General features: G+C 43.8%; 2 protein-coding genes across 2 annotated transcripts in view; one reads left to right on the forward strand and one right to left on the reverse strand.

Moving 5' to 3' along the window:
* Position 1: 1 nt before the first annotated feature.
* TMEM121B (transmembrane protein 121B) lies at positions 2 to 4,126 on the forward strand (the record flags this gene model as incomplete). The annotated part of the gene is made up of 1 exon (XM_057389993.1): positions 2 to 4,126. A coding segment is annotated over one exon (963 nt), but the record flags the coding sequence as incomplete, so codon positions are not given.
* A 195-nt stretch (positions 4,127 to 4,321) lies between these two features.
* IL17RA (interleukin 17 receptor A) overlaps positions 4,322 to 19,146 on the reverse strand; it is a 22,787-nt gene continuing 7,962 nt past the window's right edge. The window contains exons 3-13 of the mRNA XM_057390046.1: positions 17,232 to 17,378; positions 16,265 to 16,389; positions 15,169 to 15,295; positions 13,154 to 13,201; positions 12,909 to 13,066; positions 11,629 to 11,706; positions 11,106 to 11,181; positions 11,006 to 11,020; positions 9,652 to 9,753; positions 8,557 to 8,598; positions 4,322 to 7,980 (exon numbers count right to left, since the gene is read on the reverse strand). Of these exons, the coding sequence (XP_057246029.1) occupies positions 6,473 to 7,980; positions 8,557 to 8,598; positions 9,652 to 9,753; positions 11,006 to 11,020; positions 11,106 to 11,181; positions 11,629 to 11,706; positions 12,909 to 13,066; positions 13,154 to 13,201; positions 15,169 to 15,295; positions 16,265 to 16,389; positions 17,232 to 17,378 (2,426 nt within the window). The 3' untranslated portion in view covers positions 4,322 to 6,472. The remainder of the gene's footprint in view (positions 7,981 to 8,556; positions 8,599 to 9,651; positions 9,754 to 11,005; positions 11,021 to 11,105; positions 11,182 to 11,628; positions 11,707 to 12,908; positions 13,067 to 13,153; positions 13,202 to 15,168; positions 15,296 to 16,264; positions 16,390 to 17,231; positions 17,379 to 19,146) is intronic.

The raw sequence follows: 19,146 nt of genomic DNA on the forward strand, positions 1-19,146 counted from the left end.
CACCGACCTGTACTGGTGCAGCTGGATAGCCACCGACCTGGTGCTGGCAGCCGGCTGGGGCATCTTCTTCTGCCGCAACAGCCGGGCGCGCCGCCGGGAGAGGCCCCCGCCGCCCCCTGGACCGCCGCCGCCGCACCCGCTGCTGCTGCACGGCCCCCCCGGCGGCCGCGGGGCAGGGGGCCGCGGGGCCGGGGTCCCCCCCCGCGGCGGCGACTTCGCCTACGCGCACCTCGCCTGGCTCATCTACTCCATCGCCTTCACGCCCAAGGCAGCGCTGATCCTGGGTACCTCCATCCTGGAGCTGATCGAGCTGCGCCTGCCGCTGGGCACCACCGGCTTTCGCATCACCCTGGCGCTCTCCGCGCCGCTGCTGTACTGCCTGCTGCGGGCCATCGGCACCGAGGGCTCCGGGCAGCTGCTCCTGCCGCCGCAGCCGCCGCCGCAGCACCGCGCCGCCGCCGCCTTCCTCGCCACCTGCCTCGACCTGCTCGACAGCTTCTCCCTGCTGGAGCTGGTGCTGCAGCCCGGGCGGCCGGCGCCGCTGCCCGCCCCGCTGCGCTACCTGCTCATCGCCGTCTACTTCCTCTGCCTGGCATCGCCGGTGCTRTGGCTCTACGAGCTCAGCGCCGCCCGCCCGCCCGGCGCCGCCCGCCTCGCCCTGCACCTCCTGCTGCCCGCCGGGCTGCTGGACGCCCCGCTCCTGGCACTGCGCTGCCTCCTGCTCCTGCGCTACCAGCAGCCGTTGTCCCTCTTCATGCTCAAGAACCTCTTCTTCCTGACCTGCCGCGGCCTGGAGGCGCTGGAGACCTGCTGCCTCCTCCGCCCCGCCGCCGCCCCGCCGCCCGCCAAGTACGGCCCGGCCGCCGCCGCCCCCGCCGCCGCYCCGCTGGCCCACGGGCTCTCCGACGTGGACGTGGGTCCCCACGGGTACGTGAACGCCTTGGCAGTCACCGCCCAGGGCTGAGCCCCACCGGCCGCCCCCGGAGGTGTCCCCGCCGCCTCCGGGCCCACTCCCGGCAGAGTCTCTCTCTCTCTGCGTTCTGCTCAGGTTCCCTCTGCCGTGGCCGAGCAGGGGATGGGGACGTGGGCTTCCCTGTCAGACTCCCGCTCCCCTCTTCCYTTCCCCATGGACAAATCCAGCAGCGGAAGCTCCGCACAAACCCGACTACCTGCAGGAGTCTATGGATCACACTTGTCCCCAGAAAATGCACCTGCCCTTCATGACAAGACTTCTCCTAGTGCTTCTGCCCCTCCACTGTCTGGAGGGTCCCACTCTTATCCTCCCTCCCCGGACATTGTGTTGCTTTGTAACCATAAARGTTTAGTTTTTCCTTCTAGTCCTAAACAGGGACCAGCGCATTTTGTCCCCTCCTTTAAGAACTCCTGCTGACCACAATAATGAGATGCAAGAGGGGCCTGACCAGCAGACGTGTCCTCCAGGTACGAGAAGGACAGAAGGAAGCACGCTTTGGTTTCCCCGGTCTTGCAAAGCTGCTGCCTCTGTTTCCCAGGCCTTTGCATCCCAGCTAAGGAACCTCTGGAAGCACGCTGACCACCTGGTCACTTCAAGCCCATAAGCCACCGTCTCCTAGCCACAATGTCTACCTCTGTGCTTCAACCTTTTGCATCTTACATTGACTTCACATGCTAAAGAAACCAATCCAGCATGGACATAAACGAGGGCTTAGGCCCCATTTCATAACCACCAAGACATTTATTTCTGGTGAGAACAGGGTTTACAGCAGCCTACTGCTGGCATCCCCAGGTGCTGGGGCTCTCATTTCTCTGTGAATATGCATGTTTACGGGATCAGCATTGGTTTTCTTTTACACAGAGTGTAGGGTCTTCCTTTACATAGCCAGAAAGGCTGGAAAATTTCCTCCAGCTCCCCTCCATGCCTGCTTGAAAACAAGATGGGGCTAAGCCTGCAAAGTGCCCCTTCTCAAAGAGAAGAACAGAAGACGCTGGCACTGCTCGGGGTGCRCTCCATGCTTAGTGAACCTCACTTTTCAGCACAAAAAGCAAAACGCTCCAGGAGCACTCAAGGCAGAGGGGCTCCCGAGCTTCGGTGAAAGCCCATGTATCAGCATCTTGTCCTGTGTGCATGTGGTTTAGGGTAGGTGGGGAAAAATTGTTAGTAACCTCTCATAGGAAAACAGTTTTCTTTGGTTTTAAGCTCCATGAATGTTTGGTGGGGTTAAGGCCTGCTCTTCTGCCTGGCTGCAGCTGCTCCAGCCCCATGGAAGCAGGAGCACAGACGCCACGTTCGGAGGAAGGACTTTGCCCCTCCCAGGCTTATATTTTGTTMTCTGGGCAAGGCTGCAATAATTGTGAAAAATGACAGTTTCCTGTCACTTTTTTTTCAAGCTGTCCTGATGGAAAAGGGAAATAAAGCACAACCAACTGCTACCCAGAGCYCACAGCAGGACTGCAGGCGCAGCCCAGACTTCTTCCGCACACACATTCATTCTTTCCTTCAGGGCTTGGGCTTCAGAGCCTCAGTCCCACCTTCCTTTTCACAGAGTGGGATCAACTGCCTGCTCCGGTGGACTGCTACAACAAAATGTTTACAGTCTGGTAATTTCCAGCTCCCAGAGGCAGAAGTGGGGCTGCCATGGGGCTCTTCTCCCCCAGCTCTTGGTGGCTGATGGGTTTTGAGGGGCTAGAAAAGCCCCTAGAAAAGATGGGTCAATAGTGCTGTTCTGTTCAGAAGTGCAGCTAGGATAAGTGACTTGCTGCTCTCTTCATGCCAAATGGAGAGTTGGCAAAAGCTAGGCTTAACTTTCCCACCAGTGCTTTATTTTTAACCTGAGCCCYTACATGGGCAATTGTGTGAATTTTGGCCAGTGGCCTTTCTCTTCGGTAACTTCTTGTCTGGACAATCTTGGTGCTGTGAGTGACTGTGATTGTAAAACTTGGTACTGTGAACTTTTCCTATGTGATGTGAAATGTGTCGAGGGGATGCTAAGTTCCTGGCCAAAGGAGGTGTAATTACAGCTATATTATGCTTGTACAGATATTTGTTTCCTTRCACCTTCCTTTTTCAGCATTAAATAGATAGTAGAAGTTCAAAAATAATTATTCAAGAGAGAATAAGGTGATATCTGAACCTAGGACTACTCCATTCTTCAGTCAAACAGCTGAAGAAAACAAAATCCCCAACCAACTTTGCCAAAAACAAGCTGAAGGACAAAAAAAAGCTTCTCATTACCAACTATGTTTTGCTGCTCCTATGGCCAAATTCCAAATAGCACCAAAGTGCTAATCCCTAATACACTGAAGCCTGAGCATAGTTGAGACATCAGAAGAATCACAGCAGAATCATTAACAAGTCTTACTTCAGTACCCCTTCATAGCACATAACAAAGTTGCTGTTTCAACAGTGAGTGCCTTTTTTCCAGTTAGGATGTTATTGAGAAAAATGGCATATTTGAGATTTATCTGGCCATAGCATATTTAACCCATTAGTGGTGAACTCACAGTTCAAATTTGTAAATGAAAAAATTGTCTGGGACACATGACCCTGCAAAATGACACTTCTGTTGCATAGAATTCCTTTGTAGAAAAAGTTCTTTTTTGTGGYGCCATGGTTTCTAGGTTGTTAGGAAATGTGCTGTTTGGAGAGTGTAAAGCTCTTGTAGATGGCCATATAGAAGCCCCCTTCCAACTGAAAGGGCAGTTCTGCTGCTCCTGCAATCTTCAATGTTGTGTTTATAAAGCCTTCTCCTCCTTYTGAATTCCCTTCTTGTTGGTAATTGAGCTCTTACTTCCATTTGAACCTTTCTGCTGCACAATGGATCCATTTGCAGAAGAGAGAGATGGTRGTACCATGAAAATGCAAGCAATACCTCTCCCAACGCACCTTGCACAACTCCAGTATATTCTGCCAACATTAAATTACTGGTCCAGGTCAGTAACATTTTGCTGAATGAAATTGTGCCATACTAAGACAAAGGTCCCTTGGGATTCTGTTACGAGCCTTGTAACACAACTCAGTTACTTAGCATTTTATTGCTCTTTGTTTGYTATCCTGACAAAACAGATGACTACTCCCAGGAGGGGAAACTGAAGTGAGAGATAGGGCCTGTGGCTGATGGACACTTGGCATCCCCCTGGCATTAATCAGAACTTGYATTTTTTAAAAAGCAAGATTGTTAAAATAAAATTAGAAACTTGTGTCTGATTTTGCTCCTTTATTTTCCTCCTTTGAGTCTTGCTGGGCTATTCAATTTTGTATTGAATAGGGACCAACAGATGCATTAAATGAGATGCAATCTCATGCTGGATTGCTAAAATAGTGTCTGGATTTTCTCCTCAAACATTTTGTAAGTGAAAGCAAATTCCAAGAGCTGTAATACCAAGGGAGTTATTTGAGAAGGGAATGACTAAGGCAAGGAAATTCAGATGACACTTCTGAGCTTCCTATTTAAGTGATTTATAGGAATTTATACCACTTGAAAAAGACTCATGGGAAAAAAAAATCACATGCTAATTGCTGTAAGATAAAAGAAACTTTTAGAAGTGGGATCATCAAGATGGCAATTATTCACATAAACTGGGAAATGGGTTCTCACTGGAGAAGCACTGARATCACAGCTGCCTCTTGCTTAGCTCCTGTTGGGTTAGATTGGATTCCTGTTGGAGCAGGAAGGCTCCCAGTCTTAAGTCTGGATCTCCGCAGGGACTGGCCCTTTATTGTCAGGCTGTTTTWAGAATCCTGCCTCGTGGAGCAGTCCTGCATGGAAATTACAATTCCTTTRACACCTGGAAGGGATATGCACTTCYCATGGGTGCAGTCCCTCAACTCTATCCAGCTCATCTCCATACTTTGCCTTGCAGGACTGTTCTGACATTTGTGAGCCACTTCAGTTCTGACTCAGTTTTGCCTTAGATTTCTACAACAAATATTAAGAACTTACTGAAAGGAGTTAGTCAGAATTGAGGACACAGAAGTGTTGAAGAAGATACATCCAAAATGTATTCTTGGTTTTTAATTTAAGGAGAAACCCCACAGTTAGACAGAAATAAAATTATAAAATATACTCAATACAAAATAAATTGCAAGTCCAAAGAACAGATTCTTTTCGGAGACATCAGATTTAAAAAAAGCTGAGATAAAATTGTAAGATTTTTTGACAAGTAAATTTAGACGGACAGGAAGATGACAAGCTTGTCTGAAGACAAGGGAGGAAGGCCTGGATATATTTACACCTCACAGGTTGTTATCCAGTGAGCTGCAGAAACAGTGATAATAAACAGGGTAAATGCCAACCTCAACTAGTCTGGTACCCAGTCAGTGCTACAAAGGCCAACATGCCATCACTTGCAGGGAACAGCTTTTTCTAGTGCATCCAGACTATTTTTAAAAACTACAGGAATTGATAGTTACCATGACTGCTCCTGGAAGATGAACCCCTTAGTCCATTCAGTATTTTACTGTGGTTAACCTGAGCTACCTATGCTTGAGCTTAAATCCACACAAGTACGTCTCAGTCTGACTATTTCTGYTCAGACTCCCCTAAGTCAGATATAATCTCTACTCTAAAACAACATCTGCTGAAGCTACATTTTTTTCTCCTCCAAAATTGTCTTCCATTTCCTTGTGTGTCACTATCTGTATTTTTAGTTCACATCTTCCTGGAGCYAAGATGTCCAAAAGCAAACAGCACTGCAGCAGTGTGTCACAGAATACACCAAGTTTCCCCAATTCTGTATTCAGCCCCACATTTCTTAAAACTGTGTAACAAACCCAAATTCAACTTTTTGGTGTCCTCTTCCCCCACCCTGCTGCTGCTGGTTCTCAGGCACATACCTCTCAGTAGGGAGGCAGGGAGAGTTATGGAGACAATTAAAAAATTAATCTCACTTATTCTCAGTTACTCCACTTGATTTCTGAATGACCACAGAAAGGCAGCTGCAAATGAATGGATGAGTGGTGAAAAAAAAATCTCCAGGCACATGTATGAAACAGGTAGAGACAGCCCTAATCTAATTTAAGGAACACATCTTKAACAAGGTATTTACAACAAAATGTTTAAAATGTGCATGAAAACAGCAATGSCAATCTTACCATGTTATCTAAACCTGTTTTCTAAACCCTGCCTACAACTTTTAACCAGTGCAATAGAATCAGTACAGCTGGAGGGCATTTTGAAGGCACGAGTGGATGAGCCATTATAATTTTTCTGCCATCATCACTGAGGATTCAATGTAATGCCCTTCTCCAGGGAACAGAACCACTGCCTGTTCTTTCACAGGGGTGGCTGATATTAGTGGCTTCTCTCCACAGAGACTGGAGGCAACTTTCCAAGTCTACTGGGCAGTGCTGCATCCCAGCAGCACACAGGAAGAACCCATCACTAAGTCTTTTACAATACAAGGACAAAAATGGTGTTGGAAATGCAAYCTCAGTACTCTGCATGGGACCACGTTCCATCCCTGTGTTTCAAACAGAGCAGGTCCCAGGCAGAACTTAACAGTCCTCCAAAGACTGGTCAATGTCCATCACCTCAGCTGGATAGCTCCAGTTAGAGCTCCTCTGAATGTCCTGGAAAAACAGCTGCTTCTGGAGGCTCTTTAGACTGTTGAGGACCTCTGGAGAGAGYTCATGGAAGCCCACCTGTTTTTCCTGATCATCCTCCTCCTCTTCCTCCTCCTCCTCTAGAAGRTCCTCAGGAGGCAGAGGAGAACATCTGGAGATGTAGCCCTGGTCTGACTGCACRGACTGTCTTTGGTCTTTGCATTGGTCATCATAGACCAGCTGGTGCTGCTTGTCAGCCTCCCCTTGGCAGAGACGAAGTTCTGAAGGAATGACACTCTGTTGATAAAGAGGGTACATGAGTCCATTCAGATGGTCACTCAGGTCATCTGAGAGGTTTGCAGGACTCTGGTCAGCTACTGCTGAAACCTCAGAGTCATTGTGAAAAATGATGTTATTCCTCATTGGAAAGCTTTTCTCCAGAAGAGGARCTCCTTCCATGCAGTCCTCATTACTCAGCACATGATGACTGAGTATATTTCTATCTTCAGTGGAAGAGACTGGTTCCACCACCTGAACTCCTGGAGCCCCATCCATAGGAAGGACTACAGTCTGAGAAGCTGGATTCCCACACGSATTAAGTTGAGGCTGCAGTTTGCAGCCTGTACTTTCCCCTTCATGCATGTGGAGGTCGATGGCGTAACAGCAGCTGGGGTCAGGCTCACGTAGGTGCAGCTGGTGTTTCACAATTCCCCCCGGCTCACCCAGCAGTGAATCTGCCTGGCTCTCTCTGTTTAGGGAATGCAACTCTTCATCACTGTCCAAGCAGATGGTTTCGCTCTCAAACCAGTCTGGGTGCTCAGTCTGCCAGTTCTTGAACTTCTCTATGGCCTCTTTCAACTTCCTCCCACTGAGGGTATCGATGTAATTTTCGGCTGTGATTTCCTGGATTCGATGGATCCGCCCAGGTTCAAACTTCTCCAAATCCTGAATCCGAAAATAAATATCTTCAAATTTGTCCATCAGCTGGTACCGGGATGTGACATTGAACAGATCAGGTATATCTCTCTCGCTACTTATTCCCTCGAAGTAGCAGACTATGTACATTCCAAAACAGGCTGGCTTCTTGAAATCTGGCAGGATCAGATTCAAAGCTGGGGTGAACAGGTCTCCCAYTGGCTTTTGCTGATCTTGCTTGAGACACACCGGCTCACTGCCAAGCATGGCCTGCCATTTGGCCTGGGTGCCCCGAGAACACAAGATGATGATCTTTGAAGACAAGTCCTCCATTTCCTTCTTCTGCCGTGTGAGCCAGGGTAGTGGCCCCARCTCCGAGATCTGGTGGTCCTCTAGCAGATCCAAGGCCACAGCAGTGCCACAGACCGTCATCAGAAACTCAGCAAACCTCAGCACCACATCCACGTAGAGCAGGTGATCAGCAGAGTACACAATCCAAACCTTCTGGGGCTTCAGGGGTGGCAGGGAGAGCTCGGTATATGGTGCTGATGGAAGACAGAAAAACATTAATTCCAGCCACATTTCTAAAATTGTAATGGTGTGAGTCAGCACTAATCAGCATAGGAAGGAGGGTATTAACAAAATTTTTAAGTATTAATGCTATTTTTGCAATGTATGTGGACAGTATCTCATTGGGTAAATTTAATATTAAAGTACAGACACAGGGAAGCTGTGATTTATAATGCCCAGATGATTCATCGACTTTCACCTCATAAAAATAATACAGCAGCTCCAAGAGGTTTGCAAATATTGCTGTATTCTCTGGTGGAGAACTGAGTGCACCCACCCCAAACCAAGCTCCTATTGCTATGGCCTAGATGATTAGCTGGGTCAAAAGTCTCACCACATTCCAGAGCAATTGCCTCCCATCTGACAAATACAGTATTGCAAACTCCATATACAAAGCTTCTTCTAGCTAAAGATAAAGAACCTAAGGGTACCTTTTGGCTTCAAAAAGCATCTATAGAATAGTTAGAGACTCCAAAAGTCCCTTCTGGGCAACTGTGTGAGACCTGCAGAATGCATGACAGGTGCTTGATAAAACACAAGTGACATCTTACCAGCTTGCAAACTGTTGTGGTTACATTTCCCTCGTCGGTGTCCTGGAAGAGAGAAAGTCACTGTCAGTTCTGAAAACATGAAATAGGAAGAAATGCTTAAAATCACACCATCTTCCATAGGTTAGGTTAAAAAAAAATCTTTATCTGTACAGGGAGATAAAGCCATAGGGAGGGAGAAGACTAAGAAGAAAACATGCTGAATGAACAAAGACTCTTCTACAGCCAGTTCTTGCTATATTTTTCCTTTGAGAGGAGACAGAATGCACTCAAAATAAACTTTCGCCATCTCCCCAAAATCTAAGCAGTCTCAAGTTTAGAACCCCCAACTGTTCTGCTACCTCTCTTTGTGGAGAAAAGGCTTTTTTAAAGATGGCTTTTTCTTAAGAAGCTTCTCTGAAGAGGTGACTAAAATATCCCTAGCTACATCTTATCTGTAAGTTTGATGCTACGAAATTTTCCAAGATTACCAATYATTCCTCTCATGTAAAAAGAAATCAAGACAAGCAGTGAGTTACAGCCTTCCTGTGATAACTGCCTCATGGCTGCAGCACAGAAGACCAGGAATTAGTCCTTAAGTACCCAGTTTTCCAACTTGCATGATGTCAATCTCTATGTCCTGTAATTTTCTTCCACTTTAATTGAAAAACCTTATCTAACCTCAAAATAGTATAAAATTAATTTTGCAGAGACTTCGGGGGGTCAGGGGGAAGACTACATTGCAGACAAACAGGAAGCTTCTGTTCTGCAAAACTCTTATGCAATGCAGGAGAAAAACATGTGCAAAGATATCTGCAGCAATCTGCAAGAAACAAAGGGCTGAACTACGAAATTCCCTTTTCCCCCCAAGGGCTCTGAAATGCTGTGATCATGGAATATCAGACAGGATAACCCATGGAACACTACTTATCTAGTCTATGGTATTAGGACATCCTACAAGGTCCTATTATGTAAAACAGAAGGTGTTTACATAGGCATTAGCTCAGCAGCAAGGCATCAGAACAGCAAGGAACAAAATAGCAATAGGAATAGGTGCAAATGGAGGAAAAAACACACTTTAGCATTGATTTTTTTCTTCCTGGCTGATCGGAATCTTACCTGCTTGTTTTTTAGTCATACACAGCATAGCTGCTATGACTGACCCCACCAGTAACACAGAGATCCCAGTGATACACCAGTAGAGCCATATCATCATATCATCTGCAAAACCAAAAACACTCCTCAGACACTGCCTTACACAGAGTTTCACCAAAGAGCAGATGTTTCTTGAGCAGCAGAGGCCAGCAGCAGAGGAGGAGGACTCTGGTTGTGCTGAGTAGACCAGTACTTCTCCCTTACAATATACAATCACTTCTCCAAACCAATTCCTGCTTTCATGATGCTGCTGTACACCATTAACTTGTTCCACACAAAGAACCATATGTGCAGCACACTGAAAACACAGATCAAGAACCTTCCTCTAAATAGCAATGTTTACCCAGCTTTGACAGGCATGCCGCCCATGTCCTGCCTGTTCATGTAATCTAGTTAAAAAAAAAATTAAAAATCAACATTTTGGGTCATTAATTTCAGTTTACAGGTATTTTTTTTATCTTGGGCAAAGCAGATCCTTACAGGTGTTGCAGCCAAAAAAAAGATGTCAAATCATTATGCACAAGCTATCTTGACACTCATAAAAATGAATATATGCAAGCTATTCTCTCCAAAAGCTGCTTTATATTATGCAAATTTTTTAACACTGAGCAAAGTGACAGAAAGTATTTTATATTAAGACTCTTCTTGTCAAAACTGCTTCTCAAAGAATTCTGTGCAAGTGAAGTGTCTCTAAAAAAACTGCTCTTTAAGGTTCACACTGCATACAAATACTTGCCTCATTAAATCATGGTGAAGTCATTCTTAGCACAATTAATTCTGAACTCAGTTTTACAAGGGAACTGTTAAAGAAATTTTTGACTCTAGGATCTCATCTCCATCAGAGAGATTTATTGGCACATATTGATTATGATACCTGGCTGATTGAGCTTGGTGGCTCAGAAGAGGGACCCTGAACAAAGAAATCCCTGGGCAGTTAAGCCCTTATGACCTAAACCCCCCATCCACCATGTGACAGTCCAGACCAAGAGCATTATTAGGGTCTGAGGTCTCCTTGCTCTTTGTTGGTTTGGTGGTTTGTTACCAAGCGTTTGCCATGTGCTCATTTTGTATCCTCTGAGGTTTCAGTGGGAGCTTTGGTGGTTTCTGCAGTCCACATTACAAAATGGCTGTTACAGTTAATATACCACCAGCTCTGGGCTGTCTACTTCATATTATCACTTTATATTATTTTCAAATAATATAAAATTTTCAACAGGAACATTTCCTGCCCATTGGGTCATTCCCAGGAAGGAACATTTCTTATTCAACAGGAAAAGAGCAGCAAAAAAAGTTTCAGGGTATTGGAAGAACTTCTTACCCGATGGTTCTGTACCTGCAAAAGAGAAAGAGTTAYGTTAAAAATTCAGTTCTCAGCTGTGAAACAATGGGAATCAAATTTACAGAAAAGTGGTTCTCACTTGGAACTGCTTCACATGGGATGAAAGCAGAATGTCTCAGACAGTCTGTGCCACAATTCGCAAAGAATGGTTGAATCTGCAGTTGAAATGRATTCAGAAAACAGAAGTTATTCTTAAACGAAATTTTGTTCCCTGATTTACTTTCTCCCTGCCTCAACATTCCCTGTATTTTAGCACAGAGACACAGAATTCCCATTTCCCTTCAGAAAACAAGATAAACAAGATTAATTAAGAATTCTTACACTATACATYAAGAAGGCTGTGAGCTCCTGAGGTTGTGCCATTCCCATACCATAGTCTCTGATCTGGCAGCCCTAAACTAAGGAAAAGCCACTGACTACTGAGAATACCTATTAAAAAAAAAAAAATCGCTCTTTCAGCCATAATCATGATTTCCCTGACACAACTAATTAGAGATTATCCAATCTCAGAACAAAACACTGTGAAAAAAACCCTGACATTCCTAAGCTGCTCACTGCCTTTTTTGTGAAGGAAGGACACAGGGACAACAGTGTGATCCCACCTGTATTTTGTAGCTGCAGCAAGCTTTTATGTTCTTCTCYATTTTGATTGTGACATTCACTTGCTCCTGTAGTCCATACTGCAGAAATCAAATGCAAGTTATAAGGGAAAGAAGAAAACTGAGTGAAAGCAGGAAAAAGAAGAGAAGTTGGCATGAGAACATGGTGGGGTCCAAAGAAGCAGAASCTGCTATTTTTTTCTCCTTTGAACAGGAAGCCCACAGAGAACAAAATGGGCAAAGAATCTGCCACCATCACTGCAGGYATCCTGTGTGAGACATGGTAACAATTAAAGCAGCAAGCTGAGATTGCACAGGTAACAGGAAACAATTAGGGATGCACACTGTATAACTTCAAAGGAATTAAACTTACAGTTTATTAACAATGTAATGTCTTCAGCTTTGTAATGTGTAAACATAACAAGCTTCCTTGTTTAATTAAAAGCAGCTGTCAACACTGCTTCTGACACTAGAACAGGCAAGCAGGTTGCCCTTGCTACCTGCTGTACACAATATCATGATAATACAACCTTCACAGTGATTGGCAGATACATCCTCCAAAATGAGGGTCATTCCCCTCCACCAGGCAAATACTCACACAGGTGWCCCATTTGTGTCAGTAATAACTTAAACGTATCAGTGCATACAAYACTGAGGGTTTTAAGTGCTAAGGTGTAGAAAGACTAAACCAGCTGAATGGCAATATATTTGCCCTTGTCCAAGGAAGGGTGGAGAGYGGTTCCAAGTATTCAGTATTTCTCCTCCCTCAGATGCCTGAAGGAGACCTTTCTTATATTGGAGGACACTGAACACTTTGAGCTTCCCAGCAATATAGACTGCAAGACCTACAGAAACTGATTCTCAGCTTGAATGAAGCATCTGTGTTAAATCACTTACTCTTTATCTAAAAATTTAATTCACACTTTCCTGTGATCATATTTGAAAAAGTACTTCAATGATTTATTGAAACTCTGCACCTCAATTCTGGTTAATTTACTTAGTCTTAGCACCCCAGGCACTGGCTTGAAAAAGGTAATAAAGCCCAGATAGTCAGACATCAAAGTTGACTTTGCAGATCTTTAAAGGCTGCTTTATGCATTATAAAAGCTCTTTTTTAACGTTTTATCCACCAAATTCCTGAAATAMAATTCCTCTTTCAAAAGACAACGAAAAATCTATAAAAATAATTCCGTATAATTTATTGTTCAAATGTTGGGGTTTAACAACCACTTAATATGTTTGCCTAACTCACCAGAGAAGGTGTGACTTAGGAAGGTCATTACCTCAGTGAAATCATGGGTGATCATTTTACACTTCTTCTCATTCAGGTAACTGGCCACATGAATTTGGTATCGGGCTGGCTCCGTCCATGGGTTGAAGCTCACGAGCAGAGTTGTGTCATCAAGACTTTCACCCTGGATCCTGGGTTCCCACAAGCGGCCTGGAAGGAGGGCAGATATTCCCGAGTTTCTCAACTGTCAAATATTCCAACAGAGTGCCCATGACTATGGGACTCAAAAATGTTTACCTGTCTCTATACATGGGATGGTTCTTCTCATCAGAGAATCTCTGCAGTCTGCAAGAAAGACATCAGTGGCTAGTCAGGAATACTGTAGTTCCGTTTAGGAAGAAAACACATTTTCTTATCAGAAGCCAACTAAGCTCTCCTAAATGAGTAAACACCTTTGTTCAAAAGCCATAGCAAAATTTTGTAGAACACTACTGATTTCCAGTCTATAAACCAGTCCCTTCCCTCATACAATGCTGTGCTTTGTTTTTCTTTTCAGAACAGAKAAAATTAATGAGACTAAAACCACACCATATTTATTAAAACAGCAATATCTGAGAATCCTTGAAAATGTAAGACTTGGGCTGAAAGGGTCACAAAAGTGGAATGAAAACTTCATATTCATCCCCACAACTTGTAATCACACCACAGCAACAGACTCCTCCAAAGGCATTCTGACACAGGAAAATTAGGAGGCTGGAATCTTTCTTAATTATGAAACACTATTCCACATTTCTAATTCACTTTATTTAGCAGATTTGCCCTGCWCTTTGGGATTTCCTTCAGAGTCAAATCCAGGGTTACATATTCAACATTCAACATGGAGAATTTACAACTCTCACCCTTAAAATATGTCTCTCCTCTAGGGTCTGGACAAAGGAAAGGAACAACTTGCTGCTTAAACAGTTGAGATACTGCACTGAGAGAATGCAAAACACTGCATATCTTAAATTTACAACTTTCAAAGTTACCAATTTAAACTTCATAAAGTTTATGAATTTACAGTGTCTCTGTAATTCATGTGTAAGCKCTAATCAATTGCTGAGCTTGACACCATACATTGGGTTTCTGAAGAATAGCAGAGGATAAAAGCTGGGAAGTTCTTAGTGTAACATGCATAAGGAGAAGAGGGCTAAAAATTAAGTGCTCCCTCTCTTTTTCCAGCTCCCATTAACTGTCACACTCCATACTTTGCCATTTTATAACTATAAAGTCAGGATGACAACTACAAGATAAGAAAAAAGTTAAGAAYCAGTTTTCAAGCTCCATATTAAACACCAAATGTTTATGAAGTAGTCAGTGCAGCCAGAGAGCACTGCAGATKCTCAGCAACCTTGGGGAAAACAAGGAAAATTCTTTTAGCAAAAGGAAAACGTTTACATCCACAAGAAAGGGTCAAACACTCAGCACTACCAAGCTTCTTGGCAAATTATGCCTAACTGTGCCTTTGAAATTGAATTTCACACTTTTAAGATTTAACTTTAGAAGGCAAACTTCTGATTTAAAAATTCTGGCCTGTTCTTGCAACTGCCATAAGCAGAGGGGCAACTTTGAAAGGTTTTAAATTAAGTAAAAGAAGCAGTGATGTTCTGCACAGAGCATGAAAGATTACAGCCCCATTCATGCAGATTAAGTATCTTTGTGCCTGCTTAGCTGATGAACACTTCAGCTACAAAATCTAGATCTAACTTATCTTCAACTAGCCCTTCAGAGGGGCACCTACACCCATTCCCAGGTTTAACTATGAATTTCTCTTTAGCCACAGCTGTAGCAAAACTCCTGACAAACCACAAATGGAATTTCTCAGAAATCAAAGACCCAAGTTCAAGCTTTGTCCAGCTTTCTGGAAAGCATATACAAATTTTCTAGCAGTAAGTTCTATTTAGAAACTGCAGTCAACTGGAATCAAAGGGTCTGTCCCTCACAGAATAGTCCTTCCACACACGCCTTGTTCCAAGCAGAAATCTGACAACTTCTGGACAAAGGATGCCAGAAATAAGGATGGTGATTTCTAGCAGAAATGGTACAACACATTTTGGATGCACACCAAAGGGGTATTGGTGATAAGGCTGGCACTGTGGGTTTTCTGAACAGCAATATTCAGAAAGGACAACACATTCTTATAATACTGCCAACCTATTGCCAAACTTCCTTACAGTTCATGGATCTGGAGTGGAAAAAAACATCCCATACATAGGTCCACAAATCACCACATTCCTAAACTCAAGGCCCAAGTGAACTAAATCACCTCTTACCAGGCACTGTGAGAGACGTGGACTTGCAATTGTAGTCTCCATTTACCCCCAGTTTGGGCAGGTGATACACAGTCACCTGGTAAGTCAGGCCAGGTTCCACTTCAAAACGGTCAAAAGTGAAATTCCACTGAAAATAAAACACATCCACAAGGACTTTRAAGGAGAATGCTGCTTTTTAAAGGCACTGAAAGTAACAGCTGACTTGGCCCTGTTCCACCGTGCTCCCTCAYCCCTTTTAATGAAGCTTGACTCTAAAAAACTGGAGCTCAAGTATATTCAATATRCCTGTCTCTTTGTCTGTCTCAATTCTTCTGTTTGGAATTAGTTTTTTTTTCTTGGGATCTTTGAGCTGATGCAACAGTTTTATGCCAAACCACTGTGTGGAGTTTCCACCAAATTACATTTTGAACTGAAAGGAGATTAGACTAAGATACGCAGTTTCAAGACAGAAATTTCAGTCTAGTATGAATCTTGCAGCACTGTGCAAGAACTAAGGATTTAGAATTGCATTTATATGTATGTGGTTCTGTACCTGGCCATTCCACATTCCATATTTTCTTCAATCTATACTGTTTTCTGCATCAGCAACTCTGTGCAAATTCCAGGAGAGCCACTGGCTCCTAGGCCAGTGATAAGTGGTAACTGGTAAGTGGTAAGATAACTATAGCCAAATCCTGTGTGGTAAGGAAAGAACTCCAGATTCCTTACTGTTTATATTCCTTATTGTTGTGGCTKCTCAGCACTTTTCTGTTGAGTTTCCTAAAAGGAGTGTAAGCTGAAGGACCACCCCCAAGGTTGGTACTTTTCTCTGCAACAAGAGAGTACAAGAAAGAAGTAGGAAACAATAGGAAGAGTTGAGTTAAAAAACTATAAAATGGCATGCTCTCAAGCAGAATGCAAAACCCCTACAATTATTTGCCTTAAGCAACATCCAGAGTGATGACAAGTGCTAGGCACTAAGAGCAACAATTCTTAAAACCTGAAGGATGGAAGGAGTGAAAGATAAATAGCAAATGACAGCAGAAAGTGGCAAAACAGTGAAAGCAGAAAGAAAACCATGGACTAGAAAATGCAATTTGGAGCCCTTTGAACTTACCCGGCCTCCATCCGGACGGACCTGAAGAGGCAAATTGTTCTGGAAGTCAAACTGGGCACAAAGCTGCTGATTGCTGCTCACTTGCATCACGGCGAGCTCTGCCCCTTCCAGACTGCGGATGCTGGCTGCAAGCACAGGGACAGAGGGACACGTTCATCTCTTCCTCTCCTCTGCACACAGAGAGGCTGCAGCCCCCACAGAGATTACCACTGCACCTAATCTTGCCATGGTCTTACTCCTTTGAGGTGCTGAGGATCCCAAAGATAACTGGCCATGGAAAKGTGAGCATGCAGGGTTGACTAATAGAACTCTCAGCCTAAAGGTTGTCCTGCATGACAAAGCTACATCTGTGCAAATGAAGGAGCAAAGGAGAAGGCAACTGCATTCTCCACATGCCCTGGCAGTGCCATGGATTCAGTGTCGTGTTTAACTCTGCCTCTCAAAGCTGCTCCGTGCAGTTTGGTGCCAAAGCAAACACACTTTTATTTTGGTACAAACGGTCCCAGGGAGAGAGTTTACAACCACAGCTGAATGAAATGACTGGGTCAGAGTCACAYCTGCTTCTAAATTACCATAGCTACAGATCATAATTCTACAGCTCTCAGACACAGGCCCTGCAGAAGGGAGAAATGTAATTAATTCTGTCTGAAATCAGTGCAAAACTCTGGACAAGAGTATGCTAGGAAAGCATTATTTACAGACAAACAATCAAAGGTATTTGAAGAGTGAAAAATCTTGACTTTTTGGTAGTTATTTAGGCTCCAACCATGAGACAATTATTCCTTTATCAAGACACACAAGGATAAGATTACACCCACCAAACAAACAAAATCAAGCAGCCAACCTCTCGAAAGTCCAAGACCTGCTCTCATGACTGGAGCAAAGGCTTGAAGTCATAATTCTCCTCACTATCCTTACTACACCTATTTCCTGTGCTTCATGTTCAAATTAAACAACCATCACTTACCATCCGTGGCCACTTTCCACTCTATCTGAAGCACAGGGAACAGTTTTCCATCCTCCYGACGGAAAACATCTGAAGAGACGTGGAGACTGCTTGGAGCAGAAGGAGTCCATGCAGGAGCCTTCAGCCAGCTCGACTCCATGCAGGTGCCTGTCCAGCAAATGAAATTTAAACATTTAGAGTGGGGCTGAGCAAGCTCTGCTTAATTGCAATTATGGTCTGCTCTTCGGGTCAGGGCTACTCTGAGGGGAAAACTGAATGACAGACTGCTTCCAGTTCAGACAGGCAGCTTTCAGCATGGAACTAATCTGTAAATTACCCGTAATAATCTGAACTCATTCTAGTAATTCCCACTTCTCTCTTCCTCAAAATCCCTTAGTAATTATCACAATCAATGYAGTCAGGCTAAACAGGTCAAGTAAGTTTACTCAGTACCTCCTTCAACCTTCTGCTATAACAGACCTATGTTCATACTAATTTCCAGACTTCCAATCATAAGAAATCTGTCAGATATCCAGGGAGATTGTTCCAACAGTTAATTACTTTGGCTCTACACACTGCTTTTCCTCAAATTTGAATATACATCTGAATTCAGCTTCCAATAACTGTCTGTTATGCCTTGCCTAAATTAATGAGCTCCCTAGAACCAAAAACAAACTATGCTTGTCAACACACTGTTAGGGAAAACTGGTCCTGTAATGTCATCAAAAAGTGAAATCAGGTATGACAAGCATTAGACAGACATGAACTCCTTAGACAGACATGAACTCCTTAGACTTCTTTAACATTTTTCACTTACCAGAGCATGTTAAAAATAGAAGAGACAGGGCCCCCAAAGTACACTTTGGGTCTACTTTGCTGGATCACTGATGAGAACAGTGGAAAATGGGCACTATCCCTCCATGTAACAGTTTAGGCTTAGGAGTAATTAGACAATCATCAAATGGTCGATTTACCAAAAAATATCTATATAAAGCCTGACTGGAATAAAGTACCTTCCAGGAAAGAGTGTACTAAGCACTAAAAAAATATATATTTCCCCTGGAGCAGAAAAACATAACAAGAACCATAAGACAGAATTCAAACCAAATATTCAAATAAGGCAACATCCTAATGGTGGAGCTGCATTTTGGCTTAGCTGTGTTATCAAGCTGTGTTCCAATGGCTGKGTGCCAGTGGGAAATATGATCCAACCTGATCCCACCCAAGCCCTGTCCTGCCAAAAAAAGCTATAAATCTGGTTATTTTCAGCAGAGTCCTCTCACTGATCTGGCAAGTTAAACAAAAATACTACAAAAAACACTACTGGCTACAAAAACACTAGTGCCAGTATTACACAGGTTGAGGAATGAGCCTGCTTGAACAAGGACTGCAAGGAAAAGCCATGGAGCTCTGCAGCACTGCCCAGATGCCTCCAGGTACCAAATGGACAACTACAGAACATTTTAAAGAACATTTTCCAGAACATTGCCCATAATTATACTAAAGTCTTTCAGRTGTATGCCATTGCTGAGACTTGACTCCTTACACCCAACAACTTACATTAACTGCTCTCAACTGCATTCCTCTGTGCCCTTTTTTAATTCTAGTTCATACATTAMATTTTCATCAAGTACTATCGTAATGGCTTGTAATGAACATTTACTGGCAAATGTGCCCTAAAATTCCCATTTTTGAAAAAACGGAAGATCCCAGCTTTAAATAGAAACTAAATAATTTGGGTTGGGTTCTGCTCACGCCACTGCCTACCCTGAAATGCTATCCCAAAAAAAGACATAACTTTCCATTCCTCTTCTAACTGGAACTTATAATGTATCAAACTGGAAGCTCACAAAGCAAAGCATGACAGCAATGTTTCCCTTTACAATTCTCTGATTCTGGTAGGACAAACATACTGTATGAACCCAGCTAAAAAAAA

Source organism: Malurus melanocephalus, unplaced genomic scaffold (genome assembly GCF_030028575.1).
Source record: "Malurus melanocephalus ecotype Western Australia unplaced genomic scaffold, MMel_1.1 scaffold_22, whole genome shotgun sequence".
NCBI classification, from domain to species: domain Eukaryota; kingdom Metazoa; phylum Chordata; class Aves; order Passeriformes; family Maluridae; genus Malurus; species Malurus melanocephalus.